General features: G+C 36.7%; 2 protein-coding genes across 3 annotated transcripts; one reads left to right on the forward strand and one right to left on the reverse strand.

Moving 5' to 3' along the window:
• Positions 1-2,362: 2,362 nt before the first annotated feature.
• On the reverse strand, positions 2,363-18,167 carry tirap (toll-interleukin 1 receptor (TIR) domain containing adaptor protein). The gene is made up of 4 exons (XM_073850877.1): positions 17,065-18,167; positions 16,699-16,756; positions 14,043-14,645; positions 2,363-3,499 (listed from the first exon to the last, which is right to left on the reverse strand). Exons 2-4 carry the CDS (start codon positions 16,727-16,729, stop codon positions 3,435-3,437), a joined length of 699 nt encoding a protein of 232 aa, XP_073706978.1. The 5' UTR covers positions 16,730-16,756; positions 17,065-18,167; the 3' UTR covers positions 2,363-3,434.
• A 2,448-nt stretch (positions 18,168-20,615) lies between these two features.
• gemin7 (gem (nuclear organelle) associated protein 7) lies at positions 20,616-21,372 on the forward strand. Of its 2 annotated transcripts, none has more exons than XM_073850986.1 (2): positions 20,616-20,667; positions 20,760-21,372. In XM_073850986.1, the coding sequence occupies exons 1-2, from the start codon at positions 20,663-20,665 to the stop codon at positions 21,139-21,141; spliced, it is 387 nt and encodes a 128-aa protein (XP_073707087.1). In that variant the 5' UTR covers positions 20,616-20,662; the 3' UTR covers positions 21,142-21,372. The 2 variants fall into 2 exon arrangements, with proteins under 2 accessions (XP_073707087.1, XP_073707088.1); XM_073850987.1 differs by having other exon boundaries at positions 20,629-20,667; positions 20,743-21,372.
• The last annotated feature ends 265 nt before the right edge of the window (positions 21,373-21,637 follow it).

Below are 21,637 nucleotides of genomic sequence, written 5' to 3' on the forward strand. Positions count from 1 at the left end.
GCCTAGGCTGGTTTTAGCTGTTTTTTTTTCAGCAGGGATGACTTATCGCGAAAGGAAAAAGTTAAGTTTTATTCACATAACATCGGTTAATAGAAACACCATCATTTCGCAATACTTTTTAATCGACATTTATAAAATAGTGCCAAAGTTTTGCGCAAATCTATAATGGAAACGCAGTCTTATTGTAAGTCTTATTGTTTATTGAACTGTTGTATAAAATCAATATCACATTTGTAACCATGCTGATTTTCGAAGAACGGCACTCTTTGTGTGATATTATAACTATATGAAATGATATAAATATATACATTTTCTGCCCCATATCTTGAATTATGTGATCATTCGTAATGCATACCCTGCTGAAAAAAAAAACAGCTAAAACCAGCCAACCAGCCTAGTAGGCTGGTTTTAGCTGTTCTTTCAGCAGGGTAATTATAGACTAATTCATGCAGTAAAAGAACAAACCCCTGCTGGAAAAAAAAACAGCTAAAACCAGCCTAGGCTGGTTGGCTGGTGTATGCTGGAAGTAGCTGGTCAGTAGGCTGGTTTTAGAGGAGTTTTGGCCATTTTCCCAGCCTGGCCAGCCTGGGAGACCACCAGCTAAAACCAGTCTGACCAGCCTGGGAGACCACCTAAAACCAGCTACTTCCAGCTGAAACAAGCTGAGACCAGCCAGCCAGCCTAGGCTGGTTTTAGCTGTTTTTTCAGCAGGGTATTAATAGACTAATTCATGCCATAAAAGAACGAACCCCTGCTGAAAAAAACAGCTAAAACCAGCCTAGGCTGGTTGGCTGGTTTAAGCTGGAAGTAGCTGGTTTTAGCTGGTCTCCCAGCCTGACCAGCTAAGACAGCCTGACCAGCCTGGCCAGGTTAGGAAAGTGGCCAAAACCCCTCTAAAACCAGCCTGCTGACCAGCTAAAACCAGCCAACCAGCCTAGGCTGGTTATAGCTTCTTCTTTTTTCAGCGGGGTCTCTAAATGCGCACACGCACTAAGTTCATCTGACCAGACTTCATCACATAGTCGTGAATGTGTGCATTTCTGTAGGATTGTTTTGTTTGGTTCTTGCAATACTCAATAATGTTTGCGCTAAACCTGCACAGATTTGGCTTGCATGAACTTCCCCAATAAATTAATGAGTGAACATACACAAAATATAACCAGTCAAATTGGCTAGTGATTTGACAGCATTACCCGCCACAGCTGATTTTCACCCGCATTTGGCGGGTTGGCTGGTGTTAATTTCAAACCCTGTTTGTGATACACAAATCAATCATTAAGGTGTTTTTAACATTAAACCATCACTTTGACCAAAATACAAGTATGTAATCTATAATAATGCTTTCTTTAGTAAAAAAAATATATATATATATTGTCTAGTCTGAATCAGGAGAGAAATTTGCACAGATCAAGCAATGTTTACAGTCCAAAGCAGATCTAAACAAATATATGGGTGGATGTTGGTGAAAAGAGGTCAACAGGAGATTAAGTTTGTCATTGGAGACAAGCAATATTATGGATATTATTGATTCTCTTTTATGGATTATAGAATGTAGGCATCAGTTTAAAGTTAAAATGCCCTACAAACACGCAGCTTTTGGCTTCACGAGATGTTAACTGATAGACTAGAGTTGTGGATTATTGTGATGTTTTTATCAGCTGTTTGACTCTCATTCTGACGGCACCCATTCACTGCAGAGGATCCATTGGCGGGCAAGTGATATAATGCTACATTTCTCTACATCCGATGAAGAAACAAACTCACTTACATCTTGCATTGGCCTACAAGTGAGTGCACTTTCATAAAATGTTCAGGTTTTGGTGAATAGTTCCTTTAAAAGGGACAGTTTAAAGTAAAGAAACAAAACAAGCATTGTATCAGTTTCTTTGAGAGTGAGCTTAAATTTAAATGCAACGTAATCATTTAATCCCCCACCAAAACAATCTCTTTCTAAGTGGTGTTTCTCTGACATGCTCTTACACTGATTTCACCAGTTCCAGCTACTGAATGACAAAGGAAAGTCTACAGTATTTTACATCAATCCAGACAGAGAAAAAAAGAGTGCTTGAGGATTTTTCAACCAGTTTAATGTGTTGAACGCTTGAATCCACATTTGCCAGTGGGGATTACGACATGTGACATGCTATTCGCCAAGAACATTTAATCATGCTTTTGCAGTTCTTTGAGGTGTCCTGATGGTTTACATGGCATGTCCAACTGTGGCTTAAAGCCTTTCTGAAAACATTGAAATGCCAGTGAAACATCTTACTCAAATCACAAAAATTCAACCGCAGATGACAAGCAGAAAACCAGCCCTGAGTTCTTGGTGGTTAATAATATCTGCATATGAGATATGCTCTTAATACTGATGTGAATCTTACTTATATGCATTACAGCAAATGCAATTAACATCATTTATATCTGCAGCTGCTTGAGTTTCCCTCTGTGCACATGTATTTTTGTATGTGTGGGTGGGTGTATTTGACTGAGAATCATTTGAAAATAATATTTTGTTGGGTATATTGCATAAGCCCTTCTTCTAATCTGACTCTGACCTAAAATCAGAAAGGGAAACATATGCCCCATCATGTTTGAGCTTGTGTATTATGACTTTCGGTTGCGATCTAGGGCTCCTTTCACAAGATATATTTACCACAATATAAATAGCTTCATAAAAGTATGAGTTACTATGGAAAACAAAAGGAGGGCATGATATTTTAATGAAACAATCAGTGCAAATCATTGTAAACAACACAGATAACATTAATATATAGTTTCTACACAACAATGCATGTTATACAAGTATACAGTTTTTTACATTTTTTAAGAAATTTATACTTTTAATCAGCATGGACACATTAAAATGTCTAAAAGTGACAGTAAGATTTCTACTTTAAATAAATGCTGTTCTTTCTATTCATTAAAGCAAACTTGAAGAAAATACATCGCAGTTTCTGCAAAAAAAATATCAAGCATTAAGCATTTTCATCACTCATAATAATAAGAAATGTGACACTAATGTAATGATGCTGAAAATTCAGCTTTGCATCACAAGAATAAATTACATTTTAAAATATATTACAACAGAAAACAGTTCTTTCGAATTGTAATATTTCACAATATTACAATATTGTTAGTTTTTATCAAAGTAATGCAACCTTGGTGTGCAGAATTGTTTTAAATAACCATTAAAATAATCTTACTGACACCAAATGTTTGAAGGGTAGTGTGTGTGTGTATGTATGACTAGTTTAACGTTTAGATGAACAAATTTTGAAATTAGTCATCTTTCATTTCAATTCTGAGAACCATACATGAAGATATGGTGCACATGAGTTACGATGCAACTTGGCTTGCTTGGATGTCACTTCTTGGAAGTGAAGAATTTTGTCATTGCGGTCAGCACAATGAATGTTGATACTTTGAGTCTGTTCTCAGCCATCTGACGAGCCATGAGACGCATTTCTGGGCTTTTCCTTCTCAGACATGTCCTTCAAATCTGTAAAAAAAGATAAAAACATTGTTGAGAATCTATATTTTGTTTCCAGACATGACAAAACATCTACAAGTGTCTACCAACATCAGTGTGGGAAAGTTTGAAATATAAACATTCCCGTCTGGTTTACAGAAATTTGGCTTTATCTTAGTTTCATTGTTTTTCGGCTCCACACAGCCTTAAGAGAAAAGAAATCTTTCTACTGTATTACAGAGAACAGAAACAGGAGGAAAAGATAGGAAAAATGTGCGAAAAAATTTTTGTGGCACGCAAGTTTTAATGTGTAAAACATGACATTCAAGACCTTAGAAGTGACAAATTATTAAAATTATATACAGTTGAAGTCAAAAGTTTAGATACATCTTGCAGAATCTGCTAAATGTTTATTAAATAAGAGGGATCATACAAAATGCATGTTATTTTTTATTAGTACTGACCTAATAATAGTTTATTTTATAAAAATTACCCTTTTCAAAAGTTTACATACACTTGAGTCTTAATACTGTGTTGTTCCCTGAATGATCCACAGCTGTTTTTCTTTGTTTAGTGATAGTTGTTCATGAGTTCCTTGTTTGTCCTGAGCACTTAAACTCCTCGGTGTTCTTCAGAAAAGTCCTTCAGGTCCCACAAATTCTCTGTTTGTTATTTCTAGCATTTTTGTGTATCAGTCATTCTTGAGACATGGGACAAAACATGTCCACCAATTATAACTGCAATTAGTTTTAAAAATAAAACATATTTTCAATTGTAAATGCTATGGGGATTAATAATAGAATGTATTTAACACAATTATCCCCTTCAATTTCATTTGCTCATTATTATGTGAAATCTATGACACTTATTGTCTTCTCACTACATCTAAAACTGTGTGTCCACAGAGAAGGGTTTATTCATTCATATGCTATAAAATGGATTAAAAAAAATTAATGATGAAAAAGACCTTGTTTTATCAATGGCAACACTTAATAATATCTCATATTAAAGCAAGGTTGTTTTTCAGTCAGACATGTGTGTTTAATAAGGTTTCGAAGGTGTGTCCTCACTTTTTGTCAACACCGTCAGACATTACTTAAAATGTAATAAAATCAGGGAATATCAGAGGCTATCACTCTAAAAGGACCCCCTTGCCACAGTCCTCTTCTGCAGAGTACATCAATGTCACACAGGCTCTGCTAAGTTTTATAGTTTTAGAATATTTTAATTCTAATGTTAATATTTTGTGTGTCACAACTATGATATGTCAACAAGAAAATTATTTGAAATCTTTAAACCATTTTATTCTCCTGAAGCAGGTTCCATTAGCCTCTAGCATCAACAGAAAAAAAACAAAATGTCTACTACATGAACTCCATTTGTTTTGTGAAAGAAATGGCAAATTTGTCAACACCGTCAGATGTCACCACCGTAAGATTTTGTGTTCCGATAATATATCAAAATACTTAAATGTGACTTTTGAATAGAAGCTTTATAAACAATAACATACTCACTGTTTGTTGTGGTTGTTTTAATACAGTAATTAATTGATTCAATGTATTAGATAGTTAAAATGACTACAAATTCAGGTTTTGGTCAACTCCGTCAGATGTGTCAACTCCGTCAGTTCTGTCACCTCCGTCAGATGAATATTTTGATGATATTTCATTATAATATTTTATATTTGTTGTGGAATTGTTGGTCACATGTGAAAGTGTAATCTGTCTACTAACATGAGAATGTGTTTTGAAATGTTAAAAACATCTAGAAAGCTGTTAAAGATAAAGTTGAAATTATATTACACATTCCAAGTTAAAAAACACATTTTTTTTAAAAAAAAGAGAAAAGTTGGGAGGTTGTATCAAAGCATAGCTCAGTAGCTTAGTACATATAAGATACATAAATGTAGTTTCCTTTGTCTGAGTACAAAGTTTAATTTTTTTCAATTTTGCACCCTGTTTTGTCCCACCTCTCAAGAATGACTGGTATTTGAACCCTTTCCCACAATTACTGTATGATTTTGAGATTCATCTTTTCACACTGAGGACAACTGAGGGGCTCATATGCAACTATTACAGAAGGTTCAAAAGCTCACTGATGCTCCTGAAGAAAAAACAATGCATTAAGAGCCAGGGGTGTAAACTTTTGAACAGAAAGAATATGTTTACTTTTTTTTTTTTTTTGCTAAATATAATTTTTTCATTTATAATAATGAAGCTACAGAAGCCCTTCAGAAGCTACAGAAGATACTTGATTCCCAGAACACAAAATAAGTAAAATTTACCGATTTTCAAATTCAAAAGGTTTTCACCCCCCGGCTCTTAATGCATTGTGTTTTCTTCTGAAGCATCAGTGAGCATTAGAACCTTCTGTAATAGTTGCATATGAGTCCCTCAGTTGTCCTCAGTGTGAAAAGATGGATCTCAAATCATACAGTCATTGTTGGAAAGGGTTCAAATTTACAAAAATGCTGAAACAAAGAATTTGACAAACAAGGGACTCATGAACAACTATCACTAAACAAAAAAAACACAGCTTTGAATCATTCAGATATCAACGCAGTATTAAGAATCAAGTGTATGTAAACTTTTGAACCGGGTAATTTTTATAAATTCGGCTTTTATTTTTTTCTTATGGACTATATGTAAATGTCTTTTATGTGAAATATCTTATTCAGGTCAGTACTAAATAAAAAAAAATAGCATGCATTTTGTATGTTCCTATTTTTGGAAAATAATTAATGTATGTAAATGTATGTAAACTTTTGACTTGAACTGTACACAAAATTATTGTATGACTTCAGAAGCCTTGAAAAGTTGCACAAGTTGGATTATGGATTACTTCGATGGTACATTTTTTTGTACAGAAATGCCAAATATCTCCTTTTGTGTTTCACAGAACAGATTTACATCAAATCAGCATTAGTTTCTATATGTTCACTGGTTCATTAGCCCTGTCTTGTCATTAGTTATGGATGTATTAGTCTTGCTTAGTCATTGTTTGTGGTTGATGTGTCTTGTTATCTTGTTTCTCTAGTGTTTTGTCTAGTTTGATGTAACTTCGGTCATTGGTGAGGTTGTTTTGTGCTATTCCTGATTCACTACATTTTTTTTTTAAATTAATAGTTTATTCTCATCTTGTCTAGAGCTTGACTAGTTTTGCAAAGCAAAATAATTGTACTAAAGTGAATTCGTGAGCAACTCACCTGAGTGTCACAGTTCATTTTCACTGTATGCAAATGCATGGCTAGGACAATTGATTTATTAGGGGTTTTCTTTTGTTCTATGGAAAAAAAATGTAATGGGGGTTTAGAACAACATGGTATCGAGTGAATGATGATAGAATGTGTTGTGTGTGTGAACAATCCCTTCAAATGCCTTGATTGATCACCTACAAAAAATACATTTGTGTATTTGATTTGCATTTAGATTACAAAGTTTTACCATAAACAGACTAATAAACTCAATGCATTTCATATCAGGTCAGATTTCTGAAAGATAGATAGAAAAGAGAGAAAGAAAGAGAGAAAGAAAGAAAGAAAGAAAGAAAGAAAGAAAGAAAGAAAGAAAGAAAGAAAGAAAGAAAGAAAGAAAGAAAGAAAGAAAGAAAGAAAGAAAGAAAGAAAGAAAGAAAGAAAGAAAGAAAGAAAGAAAGAAAGAAAGAAAGAAAGAAAGAAAGCAATGATCACAGCCAGATCAATCTTTTCATTAAAGGTGAAAACATCAAATCAGTGAAAACACAATTGCTCAGGGTCAGTTCTGGAGCACTTGGAACAGTCAAAATAATACAAAGCCGCAAGAACTAGCCATACAAGATGGTCAAATTTGGAAAGATTATTTTGAGAAGCTCTATACACATCAAACTGACCCTCTGAGTAATCCCAACCAGTTAAAAGTCCTTGAAAAATTGAATGCTCTTGAATCATGTATCAAAAGCAACCAAAATTCAGTACATTATCCAATAACCCAACAAGAACTTAGAGGAAAACTGAAATCCCTCAAATGTAAGAAATCCTGTGGCCCTGACAACATAAAAATGAGATGCTTAAAAACAGCTCTCCTGAATTTCAGACTGCATTACTCAAACTTTTTAATTTGATTTTGAATTCAGGCGTTTTCCCTGAGGTCTGGAATACAAGACTCGTCTCTCCTATCTTTAAAAGTGGAGACAAAACAGATCCTAATAACTACAGAGGGATATGTGTAACCAGTAATTTATGAAAAGTATTTTGCTCTATAATCAACTCTCGAATCTCATCTTTCTTAAAGCAGCACAGTGTCATCAGCAAATCTTCAAATTGGCGTCCTTCCTAAACATCGAACCACTGACCATATTCACACACTACACACATTAATAAATGACCATGTACACCAAAAGAAAGATGGGAAAATATATGCATCCTTTGTAGATTTGAAGAAGGCTTTTGATTGTTTTATAAAATCATTCAAAGTGGCATAGGGGGTAAAATATATGACTTAATTAAAAACATGTACAGTGGTGTGAAAAAGTGTTGGCCCCCTTCCTGATTTTTTTTTTTTTTTTGCATGTTTGTCACACTTTATTGTTTCAGATCATCAAACAAATTTAAATATTAATCAAAGATAACACAAGTAAACATAACATGCAGTTTTTAAATGAAGGGTTTTTTGTGAAAAAGTAACACAGCTTTTCAGAAAAAGAACATTATACCAACAGTAAAATATTGTGGTGGTGGTGGTGATGGTAGTGTGATGGTCTGGGGCTGTTTTGCTGCTTCTGGACCTGAAAGACTTGCTGTGATAAATGGAACCATGAATTCTGCTGTCTACCAAAAAATCCTGAAGGACAATGTCCGTCCATCTGTTCGTGACCTCTAGCTGAAGCGAACTTGGGTTCTGCAGCAGGACAATGATCCAAACTGACTGAAGAAAAACAAACTGAAGACTTTGGAGTGGCCTAGTCAAAGTCCTGACCTGAATCCTATTAAGATGCTGTGGCATGATCTTAAAAAGGTGGTTCATGCTCCAAAACCCTCCAATGTGGCTGAATTACAACAAATCTGCCAAGATGAGTGGGACGAAATTCCTGCACAGTGCTGTAACAGACTCATTGCAAGTTATCGCAAACTCTTGATTGCAGTTGTTGCTGCTAAGGGTGGCCCAACTAGTTATTAAGTTTAGGGGGCAAACACTTTTTTACACAGGGCCATGTGGGTTTGGATTTTGTTTTCCCTTCATAATAAAAAACTTCATTCAAAAACTGCATGTTGTGTTTACTTCAAATCAAATCAAATCAAATCACTGTTATTGTCACATCACCACAGCACCTGTGCCTAGGTGAGTGAAATTCTTGGGAGCGAGCTCCGGACAGTGCAGGGACAATTTACATATAGACAGTTACATACCTACAGGATTATACAGAGTGACAATATGCAATATATACATACATACATACATACTTAGTACACACAGTGTATGATTAGACATATTACAGTTAGCAATACAAGTGCAAGTTGAGCTGTATGTTCAAGAAATGTGCAAACGAGGTATTTTTATATGAAATTGGGCAGAAGAGAGATTGGGGAGGATAGCACAAGTGCAAAGATTTCAGTTCAATTATAAACATATATAATTCATATTGTGAGTGTGCAAATAGAGCAGAGTGCGATGCTACAGGTGGTTTGTATGGCCCACTCACCTGTGTGTAGCACACTCAGATTCCACTAAGGAAGATTGTCAACAGTGCAAAGGTGCAGTGGATTATGTATAGATGGATATGCAAGGACATGGATGTGTATTGGATGGTTTACAGTGTAACAGATATATTATTGTATTAGGTGCAATGTGTGCATAGAGTCCAGTGATAAAGGGCAGTGCGTGGCATATGATATAGTAGGAGTATGCTGCTAGGTGTGTTAATTCTGATTGTTCATTAGCCTCGTGGGGAAAAAGCTATCCCTTAGTTGGCTAGTGCAGGATCGGATGCTGCGGAGGCGTCTTCCTGAGGGCAGCAGAGAGAGCAGTCTGTGGGACGGGTGGCTGAAGTCACTGATGATCCTCCTGGCTTTCCTTACACACCGCCTGGTATAGATATCCTGGAGGGAGGGAAGCTCACCTCCAACAATGTGGCGGGCAGTTCGCACAACCCTTTGCAGAGCTTTGCGGTTGCCAGCGGTGCTGTTTCCAAACCAGGCAGTGATGCAGCCGGTCAGGATGCTCTCCACAGTGCAGGTGTAGAATGTTCTGAGGATGCTGGGGCTCATTCCAAACTTCCTCAGCCGTCTCAGAAGAAGAGGAAGAAGAAGAGGCGTTGGTGTGTCTTCTTCAGCACTGCATCAGTGTGAGCGGACCATGTCAGATCCTCACTGATGTGAACACCGAGGAACTTAAAGCTGTTTACCCGTTCCACAGGTGTCTCGTTGATGGTGATGGGTGTGTGTTCTCTGCTCTGTCTCCTGAAATCCACCACCAGCTCCTTGGTCTTGTCGATGTTGAGTGAGAGGTGGTTCTCCTGACACCATTTGGTCAGGGTGCTCACCTCCTCTCTGTAGACAGTCTCATCATTGTCAGTGATCAGGCCTATCACCGTTGTGTCGTCAGCAAATTTGACGATGACGTTGGAGCTGTGCGTGGCAGTACAGTCATGTGTGTACAGGGAGTACAGGAGTGGGCTGAGAACGCAGCCCTGAGGAGCACCAGTGTTGAGGGTCAGCGGAGATGAAGTGTTGCTGCCCATTCTGACCACCTGATTTCTGCCTGTCAGGAAGTCCATGATCCAGCTGCACAGAGATCTGTTTAGACCTAGAGCCTGTAGCTTTGCGACAAGTGTGGCAGGCACTATGGTGTTAAATGCTGAGCTATAGTCCAGAAACAGCAGTCTCACATAGGTGTTTTTATTTTCCAGGTGGGAGAGAGCAGTGTGGAGGGTAAAAGCAATAGCATCGTCTGTGGAACGGTTGCTACGATAAGCAAATTGTAGCGGGTCTAGTGATGCAGGCAGCACAGAGCAGATGTAGTCTCTGATGAGTCTTTCAAAACACTTGCTGAAGATGGGTGTCAGAGCAATGGGCCTCCAGTCATTCAAGCATGTGATTTTATTTTTCTTGGGTATGGGCACGATGGTGGATTTTGTAAAGCACGAGGGAACCACAGACAGATTGAGGGAGAGGTTGAAAATATCTGTGAAAACCCCAGCTAGTTGGAATGCGCATGCTCGGAGCACACGTCCTGGGATGCCATCAGGACCCGCTGTTTTGCGTATATTCACCCTTCGGAAGGATCGGGTTACATCCGCGACAGAGATGGAGAGTGCTCTCTACGTGGGCGGTGTTTTGAGCCTCGAAACGAGCATAAAGATGATTAAGCTCATCCGGTAGAGAGGCGGCAATGTTCACAGTAGCTGGTTTGTTCCCTTTAAAATCAGTGATGTTATTGATGCTTTGCCACATACCTCTTGCGTTATTGGTGTTGAATTGATTTTCAACTTTGTTTTTGCATTGTCGTTTGGCTGCTTTGATGGATTTCCTAAGATCGTAACTGGCTTGTTTGCGATCGTCAAGGTTTCCGGATTTGAAAGCAGATGTTCGCGCTGACAGGGCTGCTCGAACATCACTGTTAATCCACGGTTTTTGGTTGGGGTAGATGCGGATTGTTTTTGTCGGCACTACGTCTTCTACACACTTCCTGATGAAACACGTTACTGTATCTGAGTACGCCTCTATGTCGTCATCAGACGCAGCCCGGAACATGTCCCAGTACACGTGATCAAAACAGTCCTGTAGTATAGCGTCCGATTGGTCCGACCAGCGTTGAATTTCCCTGAGGGCTGGTGCTTCCCGTTTCAGTTTCTGCCTATAAGCAGGCAGAAGCAGAACGGAAAGATGGTCCGATTTGCCGAAAGGTGGGCGGGGGAGGGATTTGTATGCGTCACGGAAGGGAGAGTAGCAGTGGTCCAGTACACGATCACCACGCGTGTTGATTGTGATGTGCTGGAAAAATCTTGGAGCTATTGTTCTTAGGTTGGCTTTGTTAAAGTCCCCCGTAACAATAAACGCCGCATCTGGGTACACGGTTTCCTGCTCGCTTATATGCCCATACAGTTCTTTGAGTGCCTGGTCTGTGTTGGCTTGAGGGGGAATGTAAACAGCTGTGATTATGATCGCTGTAAACTCCCTCGGCAACCAGAATGGTCGACAGAGAAGCATGTGAAATTCCAGGTCAGGAGAGCAGAATGATTTGATAGAGTGTAGGTTCCTTTCATCACACCACAAGTTGTTGATAAAGAAACAAACACCCCCACCTCTGCTTTTTCCTGTGAGCTCCTTCGTTCTGTCCGAGCGATGCACGGAGAACCCCGTAAGCTCGATGGCCGAGTCTGGAATCACTGCAGACATCCATGTTTCTGTGAGGCAAATAATGCAGCAGTCCCTTATTTCTCGTTGGTATGAGATGCGTGCCCGCAGTTCACAGAGTTTGTTGTCCAATGACTGAACGTTAGCCAGCAAAATTGTTGGGAGAGGAGGTCGGAGGGGACGGCGTCCTAGTCTAACAAGGACGCCAGCTCTCTTTCCTCTTTTCCGGCGGCGTTTCCTCAGGCGCGGCCCAGACAAAGGGCTCTGATGCGGTGTCCGTAAACAAAACGCCGGCGTTCAAGAACTCAAAGTCCGGTTTGCATTGCGCGACAAAGGAGCCAATATTTAAAAGCGTGTGTCTGTCGTAAACAGTTATACTAACAACGTCCAACACATAAGACAACAAAAAAACAAGAAAAACACACGAAAAACTGCAAAGTTTGCTCGGAGCTCGCAACATGGCTGCCATGCTCGGCGCCATCTTGAAACTTGTCTGTGTGTTATATTCCTGACTGAGACGAGATAGTCAGCTAGACTGAACTCTCTGTTGAGTTTCAGATAACATTGGAGACTACTTTGGTCTTGTGTTATCTTTGATTAATATTTAAATTTGTTTGATGATCTGAAACATTAAAATGTGACAAACATGCAAAAAAATAAAAAATCAGGAAGCACTTTTTCACACCACTGTATAACCAAAATAAATGTGTAGTGAAAATTGGACAGCAAAGGACTGATTATTTTTCTCAACAGCGAGGAGTGAGGAAGGGCTGCTGCCTCAGCCCGACTTTATTTAACATATATATCATGGAACTGGCAGATCTACTGGACCAATTTAACAATTATTTGACACAAAAGTCAAATATTTACTATATGCAGATGACTTGATAATTTTATCTAAAACACCCAAAGGTCTCCAGAACAACCCTGACATTTTAACTAAATTTTGCCATGATTGAACCTTAGAAGCCACACGAACGAAATTATTCAAAATAAACATCCCCATCAGAATTTGGAGCACTAAAAACACAAAAAAAGTTTGTGTAATGGTGTCCAATCTGACTAACAAATCACTCAGAAACATGGAAGAATCAAAGAAATTATAACTGAAGAAAAGGAGACATACATACATTGGAAAAAACAAACCGAAGACCAAAGTAGTCTCCAATGTTATCTGAAACTCAACAGAGAGTACAGTCTAGCTGACTATCTTGTCTCAGTCAGGAATATAACACACAGACATTTACTGACGAAGTACAGACTGAGTGACCACCAGCTAGCCATAGAAAGAGGATGACATAAAAAGACATGGTTACCTAAAGAAGAGCAAATCTGTAATAAATGTAGATCAGGAGCAGTTGAGACAGAGGAACACTTTCTCCTCCACTGTGACAAATATGCATCTTTAAGAGACTCACTGTACAGTCAAATACAGCAGATTATTCCTGAGTTCCAGTCACTCCATAAAAACAGCAAATTAAAAATATTACTTGGTGAAGTACCTACTTCCTCTTTGGTAGCACATCATATTTATAAATGCCACAAACTAAGAAGTAAAATATTAACACATCTGCATTAGTAGAACCATTCATGTTTATATAAATGTATATACAGGTGCTGGTCATATAATTAGAATATCTTCAAAAAGTTAATTTATTTCAAATTTATTAATTTCATTCAAGAAGTGAAACTTGTATAATGTATACATTCATTCCACACAGACTGATATATTTCGAGTGTTTATTTCTTTTAATTTTGAGGATTATAACTGACAACTAATGAAAACCCCAATTCAGTATCTCAGAAAATTAGAATATTGTGAAAAGGTTCAGTATTAAAGACACCTGGTGCCACACTCTAATCAGTCTATAAATATATCAGTCTGTGTGGAATGAATGTATACATTATACAAGTTTCACTACTTGAATGGAATTAGTGAAATGCATCAACTTTTTGAAGATATTCTAATTATATGACCAGTACCTATGGATGTGTCTTTTTATGTGTATTTTGTTTTGTTTATTTATGTTTTTATGTTTTGTTTTTATTCTGCTGTATACAATGCTTTGGCAATATGTACCCAAGTATGTCATGCCAATAAAGCAACATGAATTTAATTGAATTGACTTGAATTGAAGAAAGAAATAGAAAGAAAGAAAGAAAGAAAGAAAGAAAGAAAGAAAGAAAGAAAGAAAGAAAGAAAGAAAGAAAGAAAGAAAGAAAGAAAGAAAGAATGATACTCACAATGAAGTACCGCCCTGTAGACTTGATTGTAGCCAGACTCTTTGTTCATGTTCAAATCCACTGTAAAGAGGAAGCGCAGTTCAAGAGGGAGCTTTGATCTGGGCATGTTTACTACAGCCGGGATGATCCTCTGTGACATGGGCCCTTCAGACAGGACCTGGTGCATCTGATATGAGCACCAATCATCCCTCACAAAGTTTGGAGTGACGAGTAGCAGCCAGCAGTGACTGTCCTGCACTGCCTGCAGGAGCTCAGTGGACACAGCCCCTCCTGCTGGACAGTCCCGCTCCTGCAGGTAACAGCGCAGACCGTTAGATGGTTGCTCTAGGAAAGAGGTCAGACTCTGTGCTAGATCACTGTCCTCATCATTATGACACACAAAAACGTCATATCTGAGAGAAGAGCGGAAGTGGGAGAAAAGCACAGAGGGCAGAGGCTGATCTGAGGCCGATGGCTTGGTTGATATGGAGGAATTTACGGAGGAAGTTGATGACACAGAGTTGCTGATGTTGGAGTGTCCCGAGGAGCACGTCTGAGAACATTTACATGGTTTGTCTTGGTCCAAATCATTCGTTTGTTTTCCAAAACGCTGACGAAACCAGCCTGGTGGTGCAAAGAAATGTAATATTATACAAGATTTTTAATGTTTTTTAAAGAAGTCTCTTCTGCTCACCATGCCTGCATTTATTTGATCCAAAGTACAGCCTTTATCCTTGAAAAGGTATCCTTGATCCTTTAGAAATCATTCTAATATGCTGATTAGCTGTTCAAGATACATTTTATTATTATGATTATCATCAATATTTATTGATTTCTTTTTATAGAAATTAATACTTTTATTCAGCAAGGATGCTTTAAAAGTGATGATAAAGACATGTATAATTTTACAAAAGATTTCTATTTCAGATCATTTCTATTCATCCAAGAAACATTAACAATTTTACACAGCTGTTTTCAACATAATAATAATAAATGTTTTTTGAGCAGCAAATCAGAATATTGATTTAATGATTTCTGAAGGACCATGTGACTGGAGTAATAATGTTGCAAATTCAGCTTTGATCATATGAATAAATTGCTTTTTAACACATATTCAAATAGAAAGCAGTTATTAATATAGTTATTGTATAGTTTCGAATATTAAAAATAGCTTTCAAAGGATGAATTTTGAGATTTTAAGTTTTCAACTGATATATAATTTCTTATGATTTCTAAAGTGTGATAGGGAACAACGAGAAAGACAACAAGGAAGTCTGTTTGTGACAAAGGTCATGTTATGAAGTAGATTTTAGAGGTGTAAAATATCTATTTAGGAGTCTTAGACCTTTCCAACAATATAGTTTGTCATGATTAGATTAGGATTTATTTGTAAAATGGTGAAGTAAACTTGGGCGTCCCACAGAGGGGACGGTGACAGTTAAGGGGTTTTAAATAGCATTAAAAATCGTACTATTCAAAAACTTTTGACTGGTAGTGTAAAATTCAAGAACACATAAGCATTAGTTGCATAAATGCACACATTTTAATGGGACAGAGTTTAAAGCACTTGGTTTCCTGTATTTTAAATTAATTGTTATCATTTTTGATCAAAAATATAACATTAATTGTTGTACAGTATACACTACAACATTTAATTATTGGTTTAATTATATATATATATATATATATATATATATATATATATATATATATATATATATATATATATATTAGTACTGACATAAAATTGAATTCACAGTTGAATTCAAAAGTTTACCTACACCTTGTAAAATCTGCAAAATGTTAATTATTTTACCTAAATAAGTCGGATCATACTAAATTATTTGCTATTTTTTATTTAGTACTGACCTGAATAAGATATTTCACATAAAGAGATTTACATATAGTCCACAAGAGAAAAAAATTACCCTTTTCAAAAGTTTACATCCCCTTGATTTTTAATACTGTGTTGTTACCTGAATGATCCACAGCTGTATTTTTTTGTTTAGTGATAGTTGTTCATGAGTGCCTTGTTTGTCCTGAACATTCAAACTGCCTGTTGTTCTTCAGAAAAATCCTTCAGGTCCCACAAATTCTTTGGTTTTTCAGCTTTTTTGTGTATTTGAACCCTTTCCAACAATGACTGTATGATTTTGAGATCCATCTTTTCACACTGAGGACAACTGAGGGACTCATATGCAACTATTCCAGAAGGTTCAAACGCTCACTAAAGCTCCAAAAGGAAACACGATGGGGGGTGAAAACTTTTGAACAAAATAAAGATGTGTACATTTTTCTTATTTTGTGTAAATATCACTTTTTATTTTATTTAGTACTGCCCTTCAGAAGCTACAGAAGATACTTACATGTTTCCCAGAAGACAAAATAAGTTACATTTACCCTTACATTTTCAAAATGTCTATATCCTCCCAATAGAACATTGGACTTGTACCCACTGCACACATGCTGTTTGTCTAAAGCTTTACTGTAATGCTCATATAGTTGTATTGGTGTTATATTATGTCCTATAAAGCTCTATCTGTGTTACTGTTTAATGTGTATTATATATACTGTATGCGCTGTCCTTGATAAGTCTTGTGTTACATAATTGTTAAGTTTTGCCTTTCTGTACTGTATGATAGTGACGATGAAACATGAAACTGCAACAGAGACTCACCGATAATGCTGCTGAAGCGGTTTTCCTCCATTCTTCTCCATCCTTTCAAGGATGTAATCTACAACAGGGACATATGCAGACAATACTTAAAATACATACTATATAGCACTGTATCGCACACTACATACTGTATACACAAAAGTAACTTTCATACAACAGAGAAAACATTGCATTGCATGCACACTGTCATCTGCTTGTAAGTTAATATCAGTTCCACTTTTCTATGGATCACTTTCAGTTTTATGTCTGGATATTAGTACATTTGTGATTATTATAAAATAGACTGCAAGGTCAAATCATCATGTCATATTCAAAACTTACTTTATTTAACAAATGCATGTATAGAGAAAGATACTCAGTACTTACAGTTGTTTAAATATAAAAAGGGACAGAAGGACGTCTGAGTGCACCGCAGCAGTGCAAAAGATCAGCATGAGATGTTTGAGGAAGTTCATGCGATCGGAAATGATGCGTCATTATGCAAACCAACACCGTTTATGACCGTTTTAACAAAATAATGATAATAAAAAAATAGCAAGACAGTGAAAAAAAGAGGAAGTTATGAAAGAAATGTGTGTAGTTTTGAGACGCAATTGGATTTACTATTGACAGTCTGGACAATGCATTGCTTTAGATGTTATCTACAGTATATAGAAACTAAAGCAGCAGCAGTTTCCATTCGCACTTGCTCTCAATGGTTTGCTGGGATTCCCCCCAGTTATAAGATGTAGGTTTGGTCGATATTTTAAACAGACATGAGTCTGTAGAGTCTAGAAATGATTCAAACGTGGGTAGAGTTTGCATGTTCCAGTTACAAAATGAATGTACACTATGGAAGATAAATGATAACGGCATCATTTTAAGCTGTGAGGATGTCTATTTTGTGATGATTTTGCTTAAAACAGATTAGCAATTCACTTTTATTACAGTAAAGAATATTCAAAACTGAAATATGGAAATAGCTTGATCAGTGAGATTTTTAACATTTTTAAAAGTCTTTTCTGCTCATCAAGGCTGTTTATTTGATTAAAAATACAGATAATACTGTATTTACAAATAATAATAATACTGCAATTTAATATAGTGGTTTTCTATTTTAATATACTTTGAAATAGAATTTATTTCTGTGATGCAAAGCTGCATTTTCAGCATCATTAATTCAGTCTTCACACAGAAAAATAGGGGTTTAAAACAGTTTGTCACTGGAGCAGTACCCTTAAAAGGTAAAAAAAACATCTTTGTACCTTTTTTACCCCTATTAGGTACATATTAGTACCTAAAGGGTGCGTATTACTACTATATATATATATACATACAGTCAAGCCCAAAATTATTCATACCCCTGACTTAAAGTTACTTTTATTCAACCAGCAAGTTTTTTTTTTTTTTTGACCAGATATGACACACACTCCTCCCAAAAGATAATAAGACGATGTACAAGAGGCATCATTGTGGAAAAAATTATTTCTCAGCTTTTATTTACATTTGAACAAAAAGTGGCATGTCCAAAATTATTCATACCCTTTGCAAACTGTCACAGTCTATGGGAAAATCCAAAGTTCTATACCATTCCAAATAGTCCAAGCTGTTCTAAAGCATCCTAATTACCCTGATTCATTGGGAACAGCTGTTTTAATCAACTCAACAGGTGAAAAACAGAAGCTCTCTGATGTTGGTTTGTGGACAGTCACAGCTAAGACAAAGGAACTCACCGAGGACCTGCGGCTGCGCATTGTGGCTGCTCACAAGTCAGGAAAGGACTATAAGACCATATCTAAATGTTTTGAAGTTCCAGTGGCTACAGTGCAAAGTATTATTAAAAAATACAAGACGTTCCGCACTGTGAAAAATCTCAGAGGACGTGGTCGGAAGCCAAAAGTGACACCTGTGCTGGCCAGGAGGATAGTGAGAGAGGTAAAAAAGAATCCAAGGATCACCACCAAGGCCATCCTGATGAATCTGGGCTCTACTGGTGGCAACATCTCAAGGCAGACAGTCCAACAGACACTGCACACCGCTGGGTTCCACGGACTCAGACCAAGGAGGACACCACTTCTCCAGATAAGGCACACAAAAGCCCGGCTGGCCTTTGCAAATGCTCATCTGGACAAAGAAGAAGACTTCTGGTCTTCTGTTTTATGGTCAGATGAAACAAAAATTGAATTGTTTGGCCACAATGATGTAGCCTTCATTTGGCGTAAAAAAGGAGAAGCCTTCAACCCTAAGAACACCATCCCCACTGTCAAACATGGCTGTGGAAACCTAATGTTCTGGGGTGTTTTTCAGCCGGTGGACCAGGGAACCCAATCACAGTAAACGGCACCATGAAAAAGGAGCAATACATCAAAATTCTCAACAGCAACATCAGGCAGTCTGCAGAGAAACTTGGCCTTGGGCACCAGTGGACATTTCAGCACAACAACGAGCAAAAACACACAGCAAAAGTGGTGAAGAAATGGTTAGTAGACAAAAACATTAACGTTTTGCAGTGACCCAGCCAGAGTCCTGACTTAAATCCAATTGAGAATCTGTGGAGGGAGCTAAAGATCAGGGTGATGGGAAGGAGACCCTTCAACCTGAAAGAGTTGGAGCTCATCGCTAAAGATGAATAGGCAAAAATAGAAGTGGAGACATGCAAAAACCTGGTCAGCAATTATAGGAAGCGTTTGATTGCTGTAATAGCCAATAAAGGCTTTTCTTTTGATTATTGAGAAGGGTATGAATAATTTTGGACATGCCACTTTTTGTTCAAATGTAAATAAAAGATGAGTAATATTTTTTTTCACAATGATGCCTCTTGTACATCGTCTTATTATCTTCTGGGAGATGTCTGTGTCATTTCTAATAATAAAAAAATTGCTGGTTCAATAAAAGTAACTTTAAGTCAGGGCTTGACTGTATACACACACACACACACACACACACACACATATATATATATATATATATATATATATATATATATATACATACATATATATGTGTGTGTGTGTGTATATATATATATATATATATATATATATATATATATATATATCTTGTGCAATAATATACTCTACCGTATAACATTTGGAATCAGTACTTTTTTCTTTTATTATTTAATAATAATTTTATTCAGCAAGGATGTATTAAACTGATAAAAAGTGATAGTAAAGACTTACTAGAAACAATTTTTATTTTGAATAAATGCTGTTCTTTTTTTATTATTTGTACTTTTTTATTTTCAGTGCAGCCAATGTTGCTAAATTGATCATAAGAAATATAATGTGAATATAACAGATAAAGTCTCGTGTAAATCTGTTGCGCTAATTTATTTATTTATTTATTTATTTTGAAAAATACATTAAAGGTAAATCCTGGAGTTATGATTTTGTGAAATATTACAATTTAAAACTGTTTTCTACTTAAACACATTATTCATGATATATCATTACTCATTTTGTCTGATTTGTTGCTTATTTATTATTGGTGTTAAATTATTATTAATGGTTCTTAGTTTCATCGTTAAAAGCAGTTTTTGATGCTTAATAATTTTGGAAAAACTGATACAATCTTAAAAATAGTATTTGATTCCACAAAGAACCATTCAGTGAGAGGTTCTTTAAAGAACCGTCTCTTTCTTACCTTTTTATAATCTGAAGAACCTTCTTTCTTTGAAACAGAAAGGTTCTTCAGATGTTAAAGGTTCTTTATGGAACCATTTAAACAAAAATATGGCATTGTGAAGCACCTTTATTTTTAAGAATCTTTTTTTCAGGATTCTTTGATAAATTAAACGTTTAAAGGAACAGCATTTGTAACAGAGATATATTGTAACTTTATAAACGTCTTTACTGTCACCTTCATCAATTTAATCGATCCTCGATGGATGACTTCTTTTGTTTACTTTGCTTGATGACTTTTATTTTGAAGATAAAACGCTCTTCCGGTCGAACATTGAGATGCGCGTATGGCTCTGTATTGAATGAGGTAGGTAAACAACCGTTCCTTCAGCAGATGCCAGTTTATATCTTTAAGTTCGTGGTGTGTGTATGATCTAAACAGGCGTTTTAACAAAGCAGTATGAAAACTCCTGTGAGCGTCCTGCGGCTCCCCAGAGGACCGGACCCGAACAGCCGAGGATTCGATCCGAACTCTCCCCGCTTCATCGCTCTGTGTCCCACAACTGTTTCCACATCTTCATCCTCATCGGGAAGCGTTGATGAAGAGGAGCAGCGGCTGCGGTCAGAGCTGCGAGAGAGGTTTCTGCGCACACTCCTACTGATGACGGACAAACAAGTTCAGTTCGACATGTTGGAGAAAGTGCGCGTGCGCGCGAGGTTCGGCGCCTCGGATATAGACGTGCTGAATTTCCAGGTGTCTGATCTGGAGACTCCTCTGGGTGTTCAGAAAGAGGCGCTGCTGAGATGCCACGATGTGATTTCATGCTCTTTTGAACTGTGAGAGCAGATTCTAACCTTCACCACAAGAGGGCGCTAGAAGTGTTGCTTTTTTGTGTGATGACTAAAATTTAATAGGTTCAAAGAACTTTCTCGTTGCTTTCATTGTTGTTTATGCTGTTATTTGTAATAAACATTTGCAGAGTTGAGGACTGTAATGAGTTTTCATTCAATCCCCCAATCAGTGTCTTTCGTATTTTTTAAACTTTTATTAAAAATAAAGGTTCTAAAAGTTTTTTGTTGTTGTTTTGTTTTTTTGCAATGATGCCTTAATAATTTTTGGTTCATTTCAGTGAACAGTTCTTAAACATTTTTTCTTAATGTGAATAACGTTTTAATAATCTAAAGAACATTTTGTGCATCTTTTTTTTTTTTTTTCCCAATTTCCCAGTCAGTGTCTTTTATATTTTCAAACTCTTATTAAAAATAAAGGTTCTTATTATTTATTTTATTTTATTTTTTATTTTGCAATGATGCCTTAAAACAATACTTCTTGGTTC

The sequence above is a fragment of the Garra rufa genome, chromosome 11 (assembly GCF_049309525.1).
Source record: "Garra rufa chromosome 11, GarRuf1.0, whole genome shotgun sequence".
NCBI lineage: Eukaryota > Metazoa > Chordata > Actinopteri > Cypriniformes > Cyprinidae > Garra > Garra rufa.

What these genes read in the sequence shown, in the direction of transcription:
- tirap (XM_073850877.1), bottom strand. Translation starts at nt 16,729, where the DNA reads ATGGAGGAAAACCGCTTCAGCAGCATTATCG. An exon ending in CCGCTTCAGCAGCATTATCG is followed by an intron (nt 14,646 to 16,698) that starts GTGAGTCTCTGT and finishes TTGCACCACCAG; the next exon opens with GCTGGTTTCGTCAGCGTTTT. An exon ending in CTACAGGGCGGTACTTCATT is followed by an intron (nt 3,500 to 14,042) that starts GTGAGTATCATT and finishes CTTTTTTTACAG; the next exon opens with ATTTGAAGGACATGTCTGAG.